This window comes from Polypterus senegalus, chromosome 10 (assembly GCF_016835505.1).
Source record: "Polypterus senegalus isolate Bchr_013 chromosome 10, ASM1683550v1, whole genome shotgun sequence".
Lineage (NCBI taxonomy): Eukaryota > Metazoa > Chordata > Cladistia > Polypteriformes > Polypteridae > Polypterus > Polypterus senegalus.
In genome coordinates, this window is record NC_053163.1 from 42,719,295 (window position 1) to 42,743,930 (window position 24,636).

General features: G+C 39.0%; 1 protein-coding gene across 1 annotated transcript in view; it reads right to left on the bottom strand.

Moving 5' to 3' along the window:
- The window catches only part of col4a5 (collagen, type IV, alpha 5 (Alport syndrome)), a 481,130-nt gene that overhangs the window by 80,694 nt on the left and 375,800 nt on the right, over positions 1–24,636 (bottom strand). Inside the window, exon 42 of the mRNA XM_039765771.1 lies at positions 14,589–14,722. Coding sequence (XP_039621705.1) covers positions 14,589–14,722 — 134 coding nt within the window. The remainder of the gene's footprint in view (positions 1–14,588; positions 14,723–24,636) is intronic.

Below are 24,636 nucleotides of genomic sequence, written 5' to 3' on the forward strand. Positions count from 1 at the left end.
TCATCTTGGCATTACAGATAATGTGTGCATTAGAGAGAAGTCTGATTTGTGAGCAGCAACAGCAAGCGGAAGCACTGGAGTAGCAGCAGCATGTGGAAGCAGAAGCACAGGAGAAGAGAGTTGTCTCATCTACATGTTCAGGATCTCCGTCCGATAATTCAGATAGCTTCACCTACCAAAAATGCTTAGTTAATTTAGAGTTGGTTAGGAAAACACATGATTTGGAGGACTGCATTAGGAACGTGATAGCAATTAGGCAAACAGAAAATTGTATCGACTCAGTTTGTTTAGACAATTTGGCTACTTCTGATTTAGCTTCAATTTCTCCAGGTTCCACTGTAGGCAGTGTGTGGCCAAAATCAGCACCACCAAGTCAGCTGCAAGATGAGTGGGTAATAGTGACATGAAGATGTAAGAAGACAAAATTTAGTTCCTCTGTACCCAGGTCACCAATTCAGACCCAGTACCGATTACCAATAAAACTTACAATAGATTCACAATAGCGTGCTCATGATTGACAATTCCATTGTGCAGAATATTAAACCAACAGCTGTTAATGCCTCCCAAGGGTGAAAGTATCTGACACTGAGGCTTAATTGAATCTTCCAGCTGACAAGATATCTACCTTAATGCTGTATGTTGGCACTAACTGTATTTATTTACAGCAATCTGAGGTATTAAAGTGGAGCTTAAAGCAAAAAGAAAATGTCAAGAGTTTAATTGTTTAATTATGGGAATGTGATTTATAGCAGATTGCCTTCACTGCTGGCTAGAGGTCTGGTGTACAAATAAAAACATAGTCTTTGTGAACAATTGGGCCATAGTATTGTGATCTTAAAACACAGGCTGTTGTTTATCCTACCTGTTACTGTCCTGTAGTTGTTACCCGTAATCCCTTTTGTTGGGCATCTTATAAAATTAGATAACCTAAAGGTAAGGTGTATAATTAGACTAAGAGAAAAAAACAGATCCTCCACCAGGGGCACCTGTAATAGTAACTTAATTCAAATTAAAATAAAAAATATATCACCAGTTCAGAAACATTTTTTTTTTTGCAGTTTTATATGCTGCTTGTTAAACATTTGCTTTCTTGGAAGTAAAGCTGCTTTAGCAATTATTATATTAAGTACAAAAATCTGATTTGTGTCTTCTCACTGAAACCTGGGTTAGCAAATCTGACACTGTTCCCCTAGTTGAGGTGTCACCAGATGGACACACATTCCTTCATAAATCTAGAGATACTGGTCGAGGAGGTGGAATTGGAATAATACATTGTAACAAAATACAAACCACTTATTAAAATTTAGATGAATTCACATCCTTAAAACAGATCCCAGTGCAATTGTAGTGCTAGTCTACAGACCACCAGAGCCATATTCGTTGATCATCACTAATATCTTATATTTTTGTAACCTTGGAAATATGTTACATCTTGCTGCAAAGAAAGACTGACGCATATGGAACAGTGCGTCCTAACAATCAAGGCATGCCTGAAGACTTTGGCAGAGCTAAATTACAGTGAGGTGCACTAGTATCTTAGCAAACGGGTAAAGTGCTTGCGCCGAAATGGAAGGACAAGACGTTTATCTTCTTTTTTTTATATTTTATTTTATTAAAATCAAAAAACATTCCATACATGCAAGTCAAGTTTAACTACACTGATTGGAAACAAATTGACCCTCACCCATGAGAAAGAGAGCTAGGTCAGCAGATTAGCACTTTAATAACAGTAAAAATATCTACATAAATAAATAAATAAATAAATAAAGATAGATAGATAGAAAAGAAAAAGAGGGGAGAGAATCAGCTTGCTCAATTTAAATGCTTATTCTAAAATGTTATTGATCAGATCCTGTCAGGTTTTTAAAAAGTTTTGTACATTTCCTCTAAGTAAGAATTAGATTTTTTTCCATATTAGATAATATATAACATCAGTTATCCACTGACTTAAAAGAGGTGAGTTAGGATTATTCCAGTTGAGCAAGATAAGTCTATATGCCAATAGTGTGGTAAAGGCAATTACAATTTGTTTGTCCTTCTCCAGGAGGGATTTTGACGCCCAGGCTGTCTGAGAGGCATTTAAAAATTTTTGTCCAAGATGAAGTTAATTTGGGGCACGTCCAAAACATGTGGCCCAGTGAAGCTGGAAACATTTTGGACAATTCTAATAGACAGAGATGAGCTCGATATAAATTTTGAAATTGAATAATTGTATGCTTTGCACATATGGAGCTCCAGTGAATTCTGTGCATTGCTACCTTCCATTCCTTTTCTGAGATGTTGAGTAAGAGATCCTTTTCCCATTGTACTCTGGGATCTTTGAAAGGGAGGGACTTTAAAATGTTTTTATATGTTACAGAAATGCTGTTTGAGTCCTCAAGACTGATCAAAACTTCTTCCAGTATAGAGGTAAGTGGGAGGTGAGGGAAATTGGGTATGTTTTGTTTAACAAATTTTACAGTTTGAAGATAGCGAAAGAAATGTGTTGCTGGAAAGTTAAATTTGGAGTGTAATTGTTCGTAGGAAGCAAAGACGTCTATGTACAGGTCTCTAAGTGATTTAATCCAAGATGTTTTCCAGACATTAAAAACTGTACGTTTGAAATAGTGGAAAAAGGTGGTTATCATGCAGAGGTGCCACAGATAAAAGCTTCTCTGTCTTAAAATACTTCTTTATTGGTTCTATATTCTGAGTGAGTGAACCACTGCTGGGTTGTTAGTATGTTGGTGATGACTTGTACTTACTGGGTTACACAAAAAAGAATATAAAGAAGTACTGCAGAATTTTATTTCTATTGTGGACCAAACCTGTGTCTGCTCACCTATTTGTGTCAATGTCCAGGTTTTTATAACTTGTATATTCGCTGCTCAGTAATAAGAAAGTGCATGATTTAGCACAATGTTTCATGAGCTTTGTTAATCTAAAACAGGATACATTTGGAATTTGGTTCTGTACACAGGAAAAGTGACAATGTTTAATCCAAAATACAATCAGTACAGCATTGGTACGTCATCAGTGCCAACTTTGATAGATGCTCTGCTGGATCACATTTACTGTGTAACCATAGAAATTTATTTGACATCTTACTGCAAAGACTGACGCATATGGAACAGTGCATTCCAACCATAAAGGCATGCCTGAAGACTTTGGCAGAGCTAAATTACAGTGGGGTGCACTAGTATTTTGGCAAAACGGTAAAGTGTTGCACCGAAATGGAAGGACAAAAAAAAGTTTGTCTTCTTTAAACTGTACATAATGCAGCTACAGTCACTGTACAGGAAAAATGCAAGAAGCACAATAGCACAATGGGCAGCATAAATCATGTGGATCAAGAATTGACTTTCTTTCCCATAATGTGACGGGAACAATTTTTTTTTTCTTATACAAACAAAAAGCTGGCAAAACTGTATCCCATGCAACCTTTACATGCCAGCTTGTAGAAAAAATCAATGCCACAAATCCACCGTCCACACTACCGCTAAAGAGACATGGTCGATCCAGCATATCGAGGATCAGTCGAGAGCATCTTATTGGTAGACATATTATTAATTATATACCTCAAGTCAAAGTCAAGTCAAGTTAGGGAGTATGCACTGGTACAGTGTGTTGCCGCACCCATCACAAGATGAAACATCTCAGAATCCTGGTTGGTAACCCCCCAGACAGACACACAGTCCAGTCTCAACCTCCAGAAATGGCCCTCCATCTGCCGCGGCCAGGTGTTATGTGAGCATCACTTTGGCATGGTCTTTAAATGCCTGGATCTTGGTTTTTATCCAGGACACTCACAAGCACAGAAACTCACACTCATCCCTCAGTCTCTCGCCTCCACTGACTCACAGCATCATCAGCAAAGTCAAGATCAATGAATCTTTCTTCGCCAAATAATGCCCCACAGCTGCTGGGCCCCAAAATCTTGCCCAACACCCAGTCCATGCAAGCACTGAACAGAGTAGGAGCAAGAACACATCCCTGATGAACCCCAGAATCAACTGGAAAAATGCAGAGGTTCTGCCTCCACTCTGCATAGCACTCATGGTACCAGTGTACAGGTCGGCAAAGACAAGAGATCCCACAAAGTTTCAGGATGTCATACAGGGCAGCTTGATTAACCAAGTCCAATGGTTTATGAAAATCAACAAAGGCTGCAAAGAAACCCTGCCAATATTCATGTTTGCATTCCATGAGAACCCTCAGTGCCAGGATGTGGTCGATGGTAGACTTTGTAGGCGTAAAACCAGACTGCTCTGGTCGCTCACAGATCACAGATCCTATTTAGGATGATCCTAACAAGGACCTTACCTTACCCAACACCAACAGCAGTGTTATCCCCCTGTAGTTGTTTCAATCTAGGCGATCACCCTTCCCTTTCCAGACAGGGACAACAAGTCCCGTTTTCCAGTAAGTTGGGATGATGCCAGTCTCCCAAATGGAAGCAAAGATTTCTTGTAAAGCCAGGAGGACTCCAGCCTGGAGAAGTTCACCCCGGATACCACAGACCCCTGCAGTCTTCCCTACACTCAGCTGGTTCACCAACTGTGCAATCTCCGTGCAATTGGGTGGTTCACAGATAATTACGCACATTCAAATCTGTTCCTCGGAGAGTTGCAGTCAGGGAGGCTGATGGATAATACTAATAAAACAGGCAAAATTAATACTTTTTTTTTTCAAAAGCAAGAAATACAGGATGCAATGAGGAGGACTACTGCTGCATACTTTCAAACTCTGCACCAATCGACGTCATTGGCTGAAGCATGGCTGTTCTACGCTTCAACCTCTGCAGATGCTGTGTGGCTAGAGTTTCCAAAGCTGGAAGCCTCTTGTAAATCTGCGGAGGTGCTTCAATTTATTGAGCAGGCAAATGCGTTTTTGGAGCTACACCCATTAACACTAGCTGAGTTGATGTGCTTCTTAAGTATGTTTCTTTAAAGATCAGCACACTACTGGTGGCAGGACGAGAAAAATAACATTAAGGACTGGGCATCTTTCCTACTGGTGGAATACCAAACTGAAGTCAAAGAACAGCTGCTGGCTGCTTGACAGGGTCCCTCACAACCATTCAGAGACTTTGTTTATAAATACCGTGCTCTGTGTCTAAAGTGAAACCCCAGTATGTCAGAAGAACACATGGTTAGATGCATTTGTGGTGCAAGTAACCTGTGGCTAGATGTAGCACTTATGGGCATGGTAAGGTCAGTGCTGCCACTGGTAAACATCTGGTCCTTGATAGAGAAGAATTGGGCTGCTATGAGGGGTAAAAAAGATCCACACAGTGGGACCTCTAGCAGAGAAGCACCCAGGCCAGACCTCAGAAGGACTTAGATCAGTCAGCTGGGACTGAACTCACCATGTTACGTGCACAGTTGCCCTTACTAGTGGTGCCAGTGAGTGTGCGAGGCATCATCGGGAATGCTGTCATTGACACTGGGAGCACCTCTGCCTTAATTAATCGCAGCTTGCTGGAAAATATAAAGTTGCTCGGTGAGCTGCTTAAGGGAGATGGCACAGTAAAGTTCTTCTTGGCAGATGGGCAACTGTATGGGGATAGTAGCAAGGTCCTGATGCGGTTTATGTTGTACAGTAAAGTCGAAGTGTATGTCTTGGAGGATGCATTCCTGTTCCTGCCACAGCTTTTAGTGCTGGATTTCATCATGGCAGCCAACATCATTTTGCACCCAAGGACTCATGAATATGTAATGTCTGGGGGGAGGTGTTCAGTTTTGAGGAAAGGGAAAGTGATGAATTATTGTGGCAAAAATTAAATTATTATTTGTTAGTACCAGTTAAAGATATCAGGCTAGTGGAGGACAGCATTTGTTCTCAGCCCTTGTGAGGTACAACCTATTCTGAGGAGATGGCCTATGGTATGGATGGACAGACTTGGTGGTATGGATGTTATTCACCATCACATATACACCGTCGATATCAAGCCCCTGTCTGTCAAAGAGCTGACAGGATTTCTCCTATGAAGAGAAAGGTTATCATAGAGTGGGTTGACCATATGCATCTGAAAGATATTCTTGAACTCTCTACCTCGGCCTGGGCATCCCTGGTGGTTTTGGTGCATAAGCTCAATGGAACCTTTTGATTTTGTGTGGACTACCATGGATTGAATGCCCAAACCAGCAGTGACACCTATCCTATACCCCTGGTGCAAGAAATTATAGAGACCTTACAGGAAGCAGTAGTTTTTAGCACTCTGGATTTACAGTTTGGCTATTAGCAGGTTGCATGGGAGAAAACAGTGTGGCAAAGACTGCAGTGATCAGTTCTGAAGGCTTGTTCCAATTTTGAGTAATACCTTTCAGCCTGAAGAATGCGCCAGCATCTTTTATATCATCCTCTCCCTCTGATTCTGCTGATACAGGCTCCTTTCTAAAATCCCTACCCCTCCCAGAGATTTTGAAGTCAGAAGCCTCTGCTCTGGGTGTTCCCCTTTCACTTAATGAAATATAATAGACTTTGGACTTTAAGAGCTCTGGGAAATCTCCTGTACCTGAAGGGTTGCCCCCTGAGAGTCTGCTTTTTGGAAGTAGCTTTCAGTCCCACTCTTCCAGATAATTAATTTTGCCCTTTCATTTTCTCACTTTAACACTTAATTTAATTTAGCTCTGACTATTTAAACAACACAATAACACAGCTAATTGCTCCAGTTATTGTCCAGTATCCCTGCTCTAAATATTGCAAGCCATCCAACTTCTTCCTCTCCTTGTTAGTATGATATATCTGTGTTGAGAGATATATTTAGTGAGTTAGGGCTAGAAATGTTCATTTCTCTTTGATGCTTCATCCTGTGCCTTCTATTTTTTCTATTTGCAGCTGAAGTTTGTGCTCAAGATATGTAGAGCTCCCCTCACTTTCCCTCTTACAATTCATCCCCTGTACTCATTTGCTTCAACCCTTTTTTCTAAGTCCAAACTGATGTCTGATCTTTACATCCCCCTCTGCAGAGCTTCCCATAAAGTTCTCCCAATAATGTCTAATTGGCTAACAGACCTTTCTCCATCCTCTGTGTTATGCTGCCAGACAATCTTTCTAAATATCAAAAATGGCTCTAAAAAACCTGAATAACAAGCACATACAATTTAAATTTGTCCATAGACTGTATACTACCCCTAACATGTTCTCTGAGTGTCCTCCGACTGTGACTCTCTGGTACTATGTAGCTGAATCCCTCTCCACAATTCTTTATCTCTCCCTCTACTTGAAGTTCTGTTAATACTGAAATATCTCAGCACTTCATATAAAGCCACCTGTTTGAACCTTTTCACTTCAAATTCACCACAGCACTAAGGGCCAGTTTATACATTTTAAAGTTCTCACATAACACTTTCAGTTGCGTCTTTTTTTTTTTTTTTGCACCTTCACAACAGCATCATAATGTACGACAGCATATTAAGGACACAGTGAAAAGGTCTATTTTGTGATTAAAGTGGAAGTTTCAGCATTAATCTCGAAACATCCAATTTAATCTCGTAATTCATTTTATCATTAAAGTAGACCATCGAAAACATCATCTTAAAACCAACCCAGTTCTTAATCGCTACTTGTTTCTGGGGCTTCCTCCTGTATTCACAGCAGTGGCAAGCAACAATCTCCATACAGAACGCATTAAATTGCTCATATTCCAAATTGTCTACACATTTGGAATCCTTAGATTTATACTTGATATCACTTTCATAATGAAATGCATTAAAGTATGTATGTTACATTTCACAGATAAGTCATTACCTTAAGTTAAATAAGGAATACTGTTAATAATTACACATGTGGTGGTGCACGGTGGCAGAGCAGTAGAGCACCTTCCTCGCAGGAAGTCACATCCCTGATGTTCCCAGCCAGGAGTTTGCATATTTTCCTGGTAGGTTTCCACAGTTTCCTTCCAGAGACATTAAAGTTTGGGGATTTGGTGACACTAAAATAACGCTAGTGTCTGTGTGTGCTTGTGTTCGCCTTGCGATGAGCTGATGCCCAGTCAAAGGATTGTTTCGGTCTCCCATCTGCTGGAATGGATGCATCTCTGGAATGATGGATGAAATCCTTAAACATCCTTTTCAGAGATATATAGTGGCAAGGTATCCTCAGAATTTAATGGATGTTTTAGGCAATTCACAAGCCAGCAAAGTTTTCTCACCATGATGATATCTCACACTGCCACCTGGTGGAATTTTCCAGAGTTTTGTAAAGCATGTGCGCAAGTATAAACAGTACAACGCTTGCATAGCAGTAGCGTCCGCTGGAGCATGCGTAACGTGAAGTATAAACCCATCCTTAGTTACGCCTATGTAAAAACTGTCCCTCTCAGCTCTTGATGATTTAACTCTGTCTGTGACACTAATTCTTGCTAAAGTTATTTTCAATACTGTTGATCATTACACTTTTTTAAATGCCTGTAGTGCAATGCTTACTTACTGGACCAAGCTACTCCAGGCTGTCGTCCTATATCTGTTGTTTAATCTCTTCTGTTTGGTCAGTGGAAAATCTAAAAACTCTTCCTGTAGCATTCCTAAAAGATCAGTGCTCAGTCCACTTCAGTTAAATAAGTATATGTTGCAAATGAGATATTAGATAACTTCTAGTTGTGTAAGTGATATTGTGGAGCTCACTCTCAGCGAAAATGTTATCTGTGTATGGATGTCTGCCAACTTCCCACAACCAAGAATGAATAAAACTTAACTGCCTCTTATGGAACCTCAAGCTCAATTCAAAATATCTGAATCCTACTTGCTAGATTTCAGTTCTGCAAAACTTTCTTTGTGTCCTCTGGTAATATTGAGGTTTAAATCAATGATCATTAGCCTTGTTATTGGTTTTAGAACTATTGCCTATTAAAAGGAGTTGCTTGACATCTCAACTGGCTTAGACAGGCACTATTTTCTTATAGGCAGATGCTTTTGTTTTTAATGTGGCTTGCATGCTTTTCACTTTCCTTATTTTCTATGAACCAATATGATGTGTTTTTTAGAGAACTGACTAAACAAACTTTTGTTTTGGGACATGGAGACTTTGCTGGGCCTACTGGCTGTCTAAAGATCAAACAAGTTTCTGCAAATCCTCAAGGGCCTTAAACTTAAGAAAGTCAACTTTCATGCTAGTGCAAGAACACTTTAAATACTGTATGTTACCATTTTAAAATGGCATTTAATTTTATATTTTAAGGTTTTTTAATATTCTTATATATTGATGAAGTTGAAAGCAAGCTGCAATGTGTTAGCTAAGATTGAGTTATACAGGAGTTTAAGAGATGACTATCAAAATAGCCATTTGCATTCAGCTCCAGCAGCTTAGCCCTTATCAGTGATGCTGCATGATGTGCTTACCAGCACAGCTGCCTATGATTTTAGTCTTACTGGATGTTGATGCAACAAGCAATTATTAATTGAACAGTTCAGATTTAATTCAGATCAGATCAGATCAATTAAAAGGCCTCCAATTTTTATTAGATCAAGATTAGGAAATGTAAAACATGATCAGATGATGGTCATCTCCGGGCCAGGCGGCAAGCATGACCTTATAGTCCTAATGATTGTTATAAAAAGACTGATGATTATTAGGGGAATGAAGTTTACAAGAAGGGGTAATTATTATAAAAACTGGTACAGCACAAGGTCATTATTATGAAGATAACATATAAAGTGGATAACAAGAAATATTTCAAAATTGGGTTGTTTTGTGATTAGAACTGAAATAAAAATAAACTATACCCAAACCACCTGGCTCACTCAATGAACTGAGATGGCTTTTTGTACTCTGCAAGTGTTTCTCAAGCTGTGCAATAAAGTCTAAATTCTGACTGCCTTTCTGAAGACTGCATGATTTTTCTGAAGATTTCCCCACAACAGCACTACTTTTTGAGCTATGCTTAAATGCATTCCAAGTTTTCAAAATTGCATTTATGCAATAGTAAGGTCTTTCTTCTACCATGACAGACTGCTAGAATCATACTTTTATTCTCCTTCACTGATTTGAGATTCTTAAATTTGAATCTTCTGTGTCAAATCTACTGTGGATGATTTAGTTTTTAAAGTTTGCAGTTACATTCTGCATTTTCTGCATTTGGACTATTGCCCTGTCCAAGTTTGGTTTCTACCTTGAACCCAAAACTTGCAAGGACAGGCAATGTTCTTTACAAACTTTGAAGTGAATTCAGTAAGTTTAAGAATATAATACCATGTTATTCTTCCATGCTTGTTTAAAAACACTAATTTTCATAGGAATTACTGTTTTCACTATTTCTTTAATTGGCAGTGCTAGGTACAAAAGAGGCTGGACTCAATTATACACAGATCTTAATGTAATTAGTACTTTCTTTTTTATCATTTACTAGCAAAATACCCGCGAAACGAAGCGGAGAAGTAGTGTGTTAAAGAAGTTATGAAAAAGAAAAAGAAACATTTTAAAAATAACGTAACATGATTGTCAATGTAATTGTTTTGTCACTGTTATGAGTGTTGCTGTCATATATACACACACACACACACACACACACACACACACACACAGACACACACACATATAAAAATATATACATACATACATATCTACATATACACATATCTATGTACAGTAATCCCTCCTTGATCGCGGGGGTTGCGTTTCAGAACCCCCCGCGATAGATGAAAATCCGCGAAGTAGAAACTATATGTTTGTATGGTTATTTTTATATATTTTAAGCCCTTATAAACTCTCCCACACTGTTACATTATTAGAGCCGTCTAGACATGAAATAAAACCCTTTAGTCAAAAGTTTAAACTGTGCTCCATGACAAGACAGAGATGGCAGTTCTTTCTCACAATTAAAAGAATGCAAACATATCTTCTCTTCAAAGGAGCGCCGTCAGGAGCAGAGAATGTCAGAGAGAGAGCAAGATAAGAAAATCAAAAAATCAATACGTGCTTTTAAGTATGCCGATGCACCGCGATAAAGCGGCATTTTGTAGAGGAGCGTCCGTATCCTCTAGGCAAACAATGGCCTCTGTGCAAACAGCCCCTCTGCTCATACCCCCTCCGTCAGGTGCAGAGAATGTCAGAGAGGGTGAGAGATAACGAGAAAAACAAACAATCAAGCACCGCGCGGGAAGCATATCTTATATCATTGAGGAGTTTTAGTTAATATGTAATACATGCTCTGATTGGGTAGCTTCTAAGCCATCCGCCAATAGCGTCCCTTGTATGAAATCAGCTGGGCAAACAAACTGAGGAAGTATGTACCATAAATTAAAAGACCCATTGTCCGCAGAAATCCACGAACCAGCGAAAAATCTGTGATATATATTTAGATATGCTTACATTTAAAATCTGCGATACAGTGAAGCCGCGAAAGTCGAAGCACGATATAGCGAGGGATTACTGTATATATATATACATATACCTGCGGTGGGTTGGCACCCTGCCCAGGATTGGTTCCTGCCTTGTGCCCTGTGTTGGCTGGGATTGGCTTCAGCTGACCCCCGTGACCCTGTGTTCGGATTCAGCGGGTTGGAAAATGGATGGATGGATGGATATATACATATACACATCTACATATATATACATATATATACACATATCAACATATATATACAAATACATATACACACATACATACATACATACACACATATATACAGCATATATATATATATATATATATATATATATACATATATATACATATATATATACATATCTACATATATATATACACATATATACATACATACATACATATATATATATATATATATATATATCTACATCTATATATACTGTATATAGCAAAATCCCCACGCTTTGCAGCAACGAAGTACTGCTTTTAAATTTTTATTAAGAAGAAAAGAAAACCTTTTTAAACTGAGGGAAAACATACCATCCGTTAAGGATCTCTTTGTATACCACGTTGTCAGTTCAGCACTCCGGTTGTAATATGACCGAGCTGTGCACTGAGCTTACTTTTGAGAATGCAACATATACAGTAGTTGTCCAGGAGAAAAACAATGTTGCCTCAAATCAATGGCGACCTTTTGTAGGGTCTGTCTCTGAGACTTATTAATTGTCATCGCGAAGCAGAGCCTTACTGGAAATTTGAGGCATTTGAATTGAAATGGGAGATCAGAGGGTATAACGTTGATGCGAGGAATACATTCAGAGTGTGGCGCTCTGCTGTTTTTTTGTGTAGCTGCCTTCACACAGCTTCTCCGCTGCTTTATAAACAAACGCCATATAAGGCCGTCGTTTCTCCTTGCTTCGCGGTTCTGTACTGTTTCATTGTTCGTTTATTACGATTGCTATAGTTATTGTGTAGCTATTTGAGACTTACTTTACTGTTCAGGTACCCATTTCCTTTATTTAATCCACGGCTTGTACGCTATTTTTTGTTCGTTTATTACGACTATAGATATTTATTAATTCCCTTCTTTAGCTGACTGCCTGCTCATATAAGGTGCTCCGCTGGTTTTTTGTGATGCAGCCTTTACACAGCTTCTCCGCTCTTTTATAAACGAACGACATATAAAGCCATCACCTTGTCAATTGTGTAATGCGTTTTTTGAACAGGTTTGATGCATGGAAGTGATCACTCGTACTGTGTTCAGTAAGTTCACGTGAGCTGCTCTCTTGTGTGATGTTGCGATGTCCATGGCTTAATTTAATGTTAGCTAAGACCCGGCACTTAAAAGTTTCTGGCTGCACTCTGGTTGTAATATGACGAAGCTGCGCAAGCTCATTCTTGAGAATGCAATGTTTATGCTGTTTTATAAACAAACGACATATAAGGCCATCCTTTCTCCTTGCTTCGCCAAGGAAGCTACCTTTTTATTTAATCCACGGGTATAGCACGTTGTCAGTTCAGCACTCCGGTTCAGCACTCCGGTTGTAATATGATGAAGCTGCGCGAACTCACTCTTGATAATGCAATGTATAGTTGTCCAGGAGAAAAGCAATCTTGCCTGAAATCAATGGCAACCTTTTGTAGGGTCTTTCCCTGAGACTTATTACTTGTCATCGCGAAGCAGAGTCTTACTGGAAATTGGAGGCATCTGAATTGAAATGTGAGATCAGAGGGTATTATGGGGATGCGAGGAAAACATTGAGTGTGGAGAAACTCTAGAGACAGCGTGTGCATTAACTTGTGGATTTTTCTGTGAGTATTTGGTGGCAGCGTGACGAAGTTGCTTCCGCAAGACCGCGTTAGCTGTGGAGCTCAGCTCGGAACATATTCTTTTCCTACCTTGTCACTTGTATAATGCGTTTCTTGAACAGGTTTGATGCATGGAAGTGATCACTCGTACTGCGTTCAGTCAGTTCACGTGAGCTGCTCTCTTGTGTGATATTGCGATGTTCACGGCTTTATTTAATGTTAGCTAAGACCCGGCACTTAAAAGTTTCTCGCTACAGCAATTTTAACTCCGTTACAAAGTGATCCAAAGTCTTGTTTATACCTCGTGTCTTCTCATTAAACTTGTATCTCGCGAATAAAGTATTCGACGAAGGCATGACAAACGGCAGCGGGAGCATGTCCATAAACTTAATTTAAACTTACGGTTTACACCGTGCTTTGTTTCCGCAGTAGCTGCACTTATGAATAAGCTTGTATGCCTTTTTCTTCAGCGCTCTTTGGGAGCTCTTCCTTCTTTTCTACATACTGCGTTCAAATTCAATTCACGAGATTACGTGGGAGGCGTGATGATGTGACACGCAGCTCCGCCCCCCACGGCCATGGAGCTAAAGTCCATTACAGTATATGGAGAAAAATAGGTTCCAGTTATGACCATTACGCGTAGAATTTTGAAACGAAACCTGTCCAACTTTTGTAAGTAAGCTGTAAGTAATGAGCCTGCCAAATTTCAGCCTTCTACCTACACGGGAAGTTGGAGAATTAGTGATGAGTGAATGAGTGAGTGAGTGAGTGAGTGACTCGGTGAGTCAGTGAGGGCTTTGCCTTTTATTAGTATAGATTGAATTTATTAAAGGCATGTAACGTTCCATACAATCGAGTCAAACTTAACAAACATAAATTTACTTCAACCCCCATCCATGTGAAAGACAGGAAGGTCAACAGCTCAAGTAAAGAGTAGTAAAGAGGGAAAGAAATCCTTCTCCCCAGTATAAATGCTTATTCTAAAATGTTATTGATTAGACCCTGCCAGGTTTCAAAAAAAATGTTGCACAGATACTCTGAGAATTTGTTTTTTTCTAATTTTATATTGTATATAACATCAGTTACCCACTGACTTAAAAGAGGTGGGCTAGGATTCCTCCAGTTGAGCAAGATTAATTAGTACTTTCTTAAAACTTCCTCATATTATTCTTAATTGTAATTGGTTCCTGTCTATGTGTGCAGAGTATGCATGTTCTACACAGGTATTTGTGAGTTTTCTCCTACATCCTGTGAGTAACATTGCAGGTAACGTTGCCCTCAGATGGACTGACATCCCATTCAGCAAAAGTGCCAGCTTCATGCCCCATGCTACCAGGAGAGGTTCTGAAACACATTGTGAATCTAAATTGCTTTAAGTGGATGAGAATCAAGTTCAAGTTGGGGAGCATGCACTGGTAATTTTTAAATTATTACTACAAAAATTGTTTCCTTACAGAATTACTGTACTTACAGGAAATCCAGAAGGGCCAATGTCTCCTTTTGCACCTGGGAATCCCGGGACACCATTCTGTCCAGGATTTCCTTTCTCTCCTTTAATTCCACCAATGCCTGGAGCACCACGAGAACCTTCTGGACCTGGAGAACCTTTGTGCATACATAAACATTGTTAATATCTCATAAATAAGCCTAGGTTTTACACAAAAATGAAGTAGATATAACACATATAACTCTTAATGTTCATCATATGGCCTCACTCATACAGAAAACTTCAAAGATTTTTGATTAGTGCTTAATACATTTTTAACACATCTTACATATACAATGTGATGTTACTCAAAAACAGCCTGAGTGGTTGTTTTAAAATATGCATGTCAGTACAGGAAGTTGAATGGGAAAACAGTTGCGGAAATTTGAAATAAAAACTTAAATATATTGAAGAAAAAAAGAAGTGTGATTTTTTTGGAATGAGAAAACTATAGTTATAGCATAGTATAAGATGATGAAGGATTAGTGTTCACTGTTTTTAATTGTTTTCTTGTAGTTTTGATTGTTGTGCCGTCTTATTTTCCCATTATTCACATATGTATTGTTATTTCAACAATAAATGTTGACATTTCAGTCCAAGAACTAAAGTTACATTTTTTCCCACTCTATACAGTATGTTGTGATTTCAGAAGTGCAAGACCTGTACTTTAATAAAGAACAAGAATCTATTTCTTATAAAAAAAAAACAAACTGCTGAACTTTTTTTGTAAAACCAGAACATTTAAATAAAATCAAAAATAAATACAACTTACTAAGACAAGATACTAAAAATCATACTCAATTTTATGAATTGCATCACATGTTTTTCATAGATTCTTTGCCCTAATTCAGCTCTGGTGACACTAGTGATGTCTCAAGAACTGATACTCCTGAACTGAATCAATAACAAAATGCCAAAAAATTAACAGTATTAGCTTTTTTACAGTGTTGTTAATACTGAGAGAAAGTAGGTACCACACCGTGAAGTGACTGCAAATGTACATATTACTTTGGAAGGCACAATAATATGTCAGGAAAGCATGAGTAAAAACTACACATGAAAATGGCTCACAGTGCTACTGCACTGCATTAACATATCTTTAAAGAAAAACAGCAGAGTCATGTTTCTGATAAAGCTTTGTGTTTGATGCCGGAAAATTTCAATGAGTTATTGCCAGAATCATGATTGTCATTTAAAAAAAAACACAAAACATAAATAAGCTTTTCTTACAGCCACTTTTATTCTATTATGGAAATTGTTTAACTAGTAGTTGGCAAGATTAATAGCTTTTTAATACCATGTCCTACACAGTCCCAATAAAAGAATTGAGGTTTTACATTCATTCTCTGATAAGATGTCTACAAATATCTGTTCAAGTGTCCATCCATTATATTATCAGCTTACACGGTTCAAGGTCACACGCATCCATAGTTATGTACAGGACTGTGGATTATGGAAGGAAACTGCACCAGAGGCAGTGCTAACTACAGTTGTAGCAAGTAAAAATCAATCAAGGTAAATTTCAAATAAAGTGGCTGTTTGAATTGTGTTCACTTCAGTTCATTTAGCTGCTCCATTTGTTAATACCAAAATAAAATGATTAAACACTTTAAAGCACAATCTCAAATCAAATCAAATCAAATCAAAATCTTTATTGTCATTGTAGCAATGAGACATTGTACAACAAAATTTGAGTTTGTTAGTTAATCTCTAGAAATACAATATATACCCCATTAACAGAAATACATTGCAGAAACATGTAGCTATACCAATAAGGACAAAACAGAATACTGAATATGAATCTACAAATGCTAAATATGTGTCAGTTATTTTACCTACAAAACCTAAATTTGTGTCAGTTATTTGGATTCTGAAGGAGTGGGTGCATAAGCCAACATAAAAAGGCAATTTGCAGCAGTGTCCAGTTTTCCCAAAGTAGTCAGGAAAATGGAATCATAATGCAATAAGTGCACGTAGTGAGATTGGAACTGCTTTTGTTAACAGGAAGCATTCCATTAATGTATAAGTCATCTGTGATGCCAAGATGAGACAAATGTTATGAAATGGTGGTCTGGACCAACTCATGTGTGGCGAATGGCTGGGACTGCTGCCCAGCCGGGACGCCCAAGAGGACCGGAGGAGGGCTTGCATCTCCTCCAGACCACGAGGGGGCAACCACCCTAGTTGCTTTGGGGACCATGGGTAGAGAGCTTGGAAGCACAACCCTGTAGGGGCCCGTGGTTGCTGCCAGGAGGCGCCCTGCTGCCTTTGGAGCCCTGGATCTCAGCACTTCCGCCACACCCGGAAGTGCTGGGGGGGAAGAGTACCAGGGACACCTGCTGTGCTTCCGGGTGCACAGCCGGCACTTCCGCTACATTGGGGAGTGCTGGTGGAAAATGGTCAGGAAGCACCTGGAGCACATCCGGGTGACTATAAAAGGGGCCGCCTCCCTTCATTCAGAGCTGGAGTCGGGTAAGGAGAGGACGAGAGCTGGAAGAAGAGAGTGGAGGCGGTCTGAAAATATTAGTGTAAATAAACGTGTGGTGGTGATTAAACATGTCTATCTGTCTGTATCGGGGGCTAGTTCCACACCATGATTCATTCATTTTAAGGCAAAGTAGCGTTAGTAGATGATGGTAAGGTAACTGGCTGAACCCTCGGTATTTTAAATAGCCTGTACTATTCGATGCAACAGCAGTTGTGCCGTTACATCTGCCAGATGATAGTGGCTACATGCTCCTTATGCTTTTCCCCAGAGATAAGGTTGTACAATGCTATGCATGTTCTGTGTGCTCAGTTTTGGAGCACGTCATAGGATTCCTCAAATGCAGGTAGCAAAGGAAATTCATTAGGTGGGACCAGCCAACAAAGGTCTGCAGCCAGGTGACACATTACTGACATCTGTATATAATGCACAAGCATTGATATTTCATTTAAAGGCATATGCTAAGTGTTTTTTCCTGATTCCTATACAACTTTCCCAACTGCCACATCTGTATGCTTTGGCATAATACCACATAACAAATCATCTCCAAAATATAGATGCCAGACACAGATTAAAATCAGAGAGGATAGATGCGATTTTCACCTTCATTTCTTTGTCTATATATACTTTGATATCATTCAAATATTTGTTTTACTTCAGGTATGGTGTGGCTGGTAGAGCATTCATAGAAGAAATAACATGTTGCCATATTTGTGCTTTTTAGTGACACATGTGCTTGAGCCACCAAATTAAGGTTCTTTGTGTGCCTCAACTTCAGGGACAAGAACTTCTATGTAGCAGCCTTGAAAGGTTTTTCTTTTTGTCTCTCTTCTCTGTTGTCACACCCTACAGGTAAATCAGTTCATTATATATGATTGAGGTGGATTCAGGGTGGCAACCAAGCAGGGATTGAGGTGCATTCACATATATTTAAAAGATAATTGTATTTTATAAAGGTAAAATTGCATACAAATATGCACACGCCAAGATTTCTAAATCATATTTTTTATTTAGCATTTCCCTGTTTTTGGCAGTATATCAAGTATACATCCTAGTATACCAATCAGCACACAGCTCCAAGATTTCTCTTGGAAATCTAAATCGACTTCCAGTCATCATCATCTGTAAATGCGTGCTCTCTTCTACTGAACAGTAATGGGTAAACAGCCGTAGAAATTTCAAAGGCTGTTTCTGATACAGGAAGTAGGACTTCACAAGAAAAAACACACATTGAACATTAATGACTGTTCCCTGCTTGAGGGTAATTAAAGTTTAGTTACAAAATTGGGAAAAAAATCAGTGCACTGGTAAATTAAAGGAAGCAATTATTAGAGAAAAATTGAGCAAGTACAGGGCTTTCATTGAGTGTGGTTTTAAATGAAAGAAGCTTTATTTAGAAAAAAAACAAAATTTTTGCAGCTCTCGATTGTGGCAAAAAGACAAAAAGATGTTGCCAGTGAATTCGGAATTTTGCCATCGACACTTCCAACTTTCTTGAAAGACCGAGCAAAAGAAAGAAGAAAAATCTCGGGTTGCAAATGCATGCAAACTGTTGCATTTGAAGACGTCGAAAAAGCAGTTTTTAAATGGTTCATAGATGCTCGTTCGAGAAACATTCCTATTAATGTGGCACTCATTCAAGAAAATGTGAGGTTTCTAAACTCTCTTGGGACCTCCCACAACACGCCGAAGAGCAATCACCGTGTCTGTGGAAGACTGTTTATATGTTGCTGGGGCAACAGGTGGCTGGTGCTTGTCATTGTTTTAAGAGCTGGGAGCACCTGAAGTTTGTCTGCCAAAAGCATTCAAACAACTGCTAGGTTAGATGTCAGTGAACTTGTTTTAAATTGTTTGTAAGTTGGGTGTGATGTGCAAAAGTCACTGTCTCATGGGTTTTGCTTCCTAAGGTTGTAATGTCTAGTCTTGCGTGTTGTCAAAGTGTCTCTCCGAGATGATCTGATCTCGATCGCTTCGCTCAATCCCCCTGGAGACGCACTACGCTCCTGCAACTTTGCATCTCTCCTGCACGCAGAAGTGGATGGATCAGCTACTGGCTTTGTGCTGCTTCTGCCAAGATGCCTATTCTGCATGTCGCTCTGCGTGTCGATCATTTAAAAGCCTGTACAGCAGCTGTTCTTCTGTCTCACTGCCTTGTCTTGTGTGATGTTAAAATGTCTCTCGCGGGATGTCAAATTGTCTTCTGAGAAGATTACACCTCGTCTCCCTGCCAAGATTTTTTTTTATAATAGAGAGATGTTACTCATATCCTTAGCACCAAATTCCACATATCATATTTGTTTACAAAGTGTGCTTTAATAAGTTTACATTTGTTTAAAGCCTATGGGAGGAGTATATTATGGCTTAAACTATAAAAAAATGTTTATTTATATGGTCTTTCTATACCGCGGATTTTCATCTATCGCTGATGGGTCTGGAATGTAAATTCCGTGATAGGTGGGGGATCACTGTATACTTTATATACTTATAGTTATAAGTGTAAGTGAACCAAAATAATGAAGAGAAGTATTTCCAAGATAATACACAGACAATGCTTGATTAAAACTACAAGAGTGGCTTACCTCACACAGCATTGTGTTTAATTGCAAAATAGGGTAGCAATGATGATCACAGACCACCTGGCCCGAAAAGAACAAGGTAAGGAAACAGAAAAAGAAGTCCAAAAGGAAGATTTGAGAGAAGATGAACTGAAATAGTCAGAATAGACAGAACTGTAGACTAAAAAGCAGAAACTAGGGGACACTCATGGATCAAATATAAAAAGGCAGAAGGATTGTTTTGTTTTTTGGAATAGTTATAGAGAGGATGCAAAGAAAGAAAAGAGGACAGATGGCACTTCAAGAGTTATAGGGAGATCTATTACAAGTTAAAGGTAAAAGAAAATGGAAAAGTAAGGAATATTAAAATTGGGTCTCAAAACCTGAAATGTTCCAGGAGTATTTAATCTTCTGATAGTTTATATATAATTCACTTTATTTGCCACATACAATTTATTGCAACAGGAATTTGTTGTTTTTCACATACCGCAACATACTCTCAAAGTGCAGGGTCAGCAATTTATAAAGTGCCCCAGGAGCAATTGCAGATTAAGGGCTGTGCTGAAGGGCTCAATGGAGTAGCATTCATTCTGGCACTGTCAGGATTTGTAGCAGCAACCTTCCATTTACCAGCAAAGATCCTTTAGCCAGACAGCTATTATGCTCCAAATCTTTCAACAGCATACACTTTCTTCTAGATATGAATTAGAAACTTCATCAAATTAACTTTCACAAATTCCCTCATCATTCGCATATGTTTATCCCTGAGATAATACTGTCCTTTTCGTTTTATAAATCCCACTACTTTTTAAAATTTTTCTTTGGATTAATACATTTTTCCTGTATTTGTCTTTTTTGAGTTCAATGTAGTGCTTCTTGACACCAAACGCCCCTCCCCCCAGCATACACTCCCACCCCCGTTCCTATGATTGCGCTTGATTCACAGCAACAGCCTTCTCTATGGATTGCAGTGCAGATGCTCCAGATGATGGTCGGGCATCCTGCCCAGGACGGAGGTAGAGTCCTTACCTGGCCATAATGGAAGGATGAACCAAATGGGGGCAACACCTGTCGGGTAGCTATATGATGCCTATCCTGGGTGGGATGCCTGAAGATTACAAGAACCAACAGAAGAGGGCAGCTGGCAGCAGTTCATTACCCACTTTAATAGGTGGCAATGTCCCCCATATTACAGAGTCCCAGTCTGGACGCCTGAAGGGCTGCAAGGGAATTGAAAGTCCAGAAAAGCAACGATGTAGGAGTCCCTGGCAGATGATAGAGAGCACTGCCGGGGGAGGACCACCCTGGCTTTCTCGGTATCTAAAGTTGCTTCCAACTTGCTATGTCATGTCACCGTAAGTACTCCTGGGTCCTCAATAAAAGAGACCACATTGCCTTCTACAGGACAGTCAGAGCTAGGAGCGAAGACAGGCAACACTTAACTGGAGGAGTAGCAGTGCAGTGTAAAAAGAGGGAGAGGAAGAAAGACGAAAAAACACTTGTGTGTTGTTATACAAGGTGCTTCATAATAAAACCACTTTTATCTGAACTCGGAAATGTTATATGAATTTGTGTTTGGAGTTTGGGGATCAGTGGTGCCCCTTAGTCTTCACAGCAGCCAATCATGGATGATCTTCACCACCACAGCTCTGAAAATCAAGGTCGAGATGAAGCATTGACTGTTGTATTTGATTCATCTAACACCTTAACCTTCTGGTGATATCCTAGATGCCCCTCCCATTTTGACAATCACACTTGATTCACCAATGGGACTACCCCAGTCTCAGATGACTGTGCTAAATTCATGGAGGAGGAAAAAGATGGGTTGCGAACACACTGCCATGTAAGAATCTGAGTTGTGACACCAAAAAGTTTGGGAAACAACTGTTCAGACATTTATATTAAATTATGTGTTTTAACTAATATTAATAATTAAATGGAGAACATTTTTTCCAGGTGCATTTCTTTCTCTTGCATGGAGTAATATTGATTATAATTTTAGCTAATATTGTTAATTTTCTTTCTATAGTTATTTTTCTTTTGAGTTGGACTTTGAGTGGTATGGTATTATTACTAAGGTTATGAAAAACAGGTTCATATTTGTAAGACAGAGTGGGCATTGCACTTTCTGCTAGGCTTTAGAGGCTCCGGAGGGGCCTCTTGTATAAACGGTGCGTACGCACAAAAATGTTGCGTTTGCCATTTCCTAGCACACTTTTAGATGTATAAAAACTAAACTCACTGTAAAGCTAAGCACATTTTCACAGTAGCCACCTACCCTATGTATACACATTTTTGATCAATTTTGCAAACTGCCGACACACAGCGTCAAAGCAGTGCTACTCCTTCTGTGTCATTTACCTTTCTTTTTCAGCTTTGTATCAATGACGCAGGACTTATCAAATACACCAAAATTTTACAAATTTAATTCACTTGATTGTAATCCTTCTGTAATGATATAATGGTGCATGGAATGGTCAAACTATTTCAACTTCCATAGCTACTTTAGCGTTGTTAAAAGATGTTGCAAATGGAAGAATTAGAAGAGAGTGTATATTTATAGATGACGATGATGATGATGACTGTCTTCTAAGTCGATTTCGATCTCCAAGAGCTATCCTATTGGAGCTGTGTACTGAACTGGCTCTGGCTTTACAAAGGCAGACTTTGATGAATTGCGTTTTACTTTTTTTTTTCAAGTTTTGTCTACTCTCATGTTTTTAGTGACAGGAGCTTTTCTACATGAGCCAGCTGACCAATCAGGTATTTCTTGGTCATCACTGAATGACATCATACGAACTGTATGGGCTGGTTTTATCGGGTTGTCAACCAGCTATATAAGATTTTGGAGCAGTTAGCTGCATGCACATTGCTATTGCAACGGCACTGGACATGTTACATCAGCCAAGGATAAATCACCAAAAAAAATCAGCCGGCATTGCATCATATATAGCTGGAGAACCTAGACAAATGGTAGCTCTATATAGCTGCAGGTGCTTTTTCAAACTAGTGCGGAAAAAGGCAAGCAGTTGTTTTAAAGATAGTGAGTCACCTCAAATAGCCATGTAAAGAGAAGAGAATCAATTCATTGTGTTGCTTGGCTCCGATGCTACACTATAAAGGTGCCTTCAGAGAATGAATTTGCTTAGGTAAACAGAATGCATTTCCACACTATTAATGTGTTGCTCTATAGTGCTCAGAAAGTGTGTCGCATTGTGCAGGTATGATGTGTGCTACATAATGTGGCACACAATTGTGGCTTGCTTGTACCTGAAGAGATGTGGTATGATGAACTGAACAGCGTTACAACTTCATTTGAATGTAATTAACAGAATGTAAAAACAGGTAATCAGATGCAGCATTTATTTTTTTAACCAATTAATTTAAATTGTGGTCAATATCATACAGTACAGCCCTTATATTCCTTAGTCCACTATTGCATTTTGTGACTCCAGAATAATGTCCCTCAGCACACAGTCAGATGGTTGCCCAGCGTTTTATGAGTCAGAGGTGTGTATTCAGCCTGTGGCGAAGATATGCTGGGCACAGCCACACCTGGAGTCGCGTCCTTGACATGGGGGTCAGCTTTTGTAATATTTTCTGAAAAATAATAGAAACTTAATAGATAGACGGTGGGCTGCAACTTGTTTTTCAAGCTGACTTTGATATATGACTGCTTCTTTTTTATTTCGGGAACTGTGTGACTTTCTGAACTTAAACTTTCAAGTGTCTCTGCTACACTGTAGTACTCCATAACTTGCTTTTCTTGCTTATACCACTGCTTAAGCCAACAAATAGTACCTTTTTCCTTACCTCAAATTCACATTCGCTTAAATTCTTTGTTTTTTCTTGTTAATTTGCCATTGTCTTGATATTTATATTGATTTACATATTAAAATATGCAAAATTCTGAGAGGAGTCGGGGTGGGGTTGTAGCAATGTGCTTGTCCTTTAAATTTCACACCCATTCGGATTTTTAAAGGGGAAGTGCATGGAACTTGGCATATGCACAGTTTTATGCATCTTGATTTTTTGTGTGTACACACATTTCTGTTTTTGTCCTTATGTCATGTTTTAGTGCCGTTATACATGAGGCCCCAGACCTGTTAAGAAAGCAGATTTAACAGGGATGCAGATATTAAGCTTCATCCACACCCAGATTACATTCCAAAGTAAGTGACTGAACTCTTCATACCAGGACCAGCCTGCACTTCATCTGATAAAGGTGTAAATCAGAGTTGAATTGACATTTTTGCATAAACCGCTCTGCAAAAGTCTTGAGCTAAAAGACACAAAATAGACTTAAGCTAGGACAAAGAGCTGTAAATTAATGAATGGCAACTGTGATGGACAAAGCAATGTGCAGATGGGATGGCACTGACTTTGTAACTGGAAGTGCCTTTATTCCAATAAGGGGAGGTTAAACCTTTATTCATATACCAGCTCTGCTAATCCCACTTCCTACATGGCTAAAGCTCTCTGGTGGTATCTGGAAGGTTGCTGGTTCAAATCCCAGAAAGGATTCTACTCGGCTGGGCCCTTGAGCAAAGCCCTTAACCTGAAAATTGCTCCCGGAGAGCTGTACAAAGGCTAACTCTGTGCTCTGACCCCAAAGGTCATGCAAAAAGACAATTTTCTCTTGGGGCTTAACAAAGTAAATAAAAAAAAATATATATATTTTAATTAATTCCTTTGGCATTTTACAAAAGCTCCATAAATAAATAAACAAATAAATGAATAAACAAACACACACTTTGGTCCGAACACACTCCATAATGACTATAAAGCAAATAAATTAAAAAGAAAGAAAAGATTTGATTTGGCTGTCACAGTGAGGCATTATGCATATGTAATGTACTGCTGTTGGTATAAAGAAGAACCAGTAGCATTTCTAGAAACACTTCTGCTGAATGACTCATTGGCTGAAAGTACTCAGTGTTAGTTTGTCAGAGAAGGGAAGTGCAGCATTGTTCATAGTTTTATTTTAATTCTC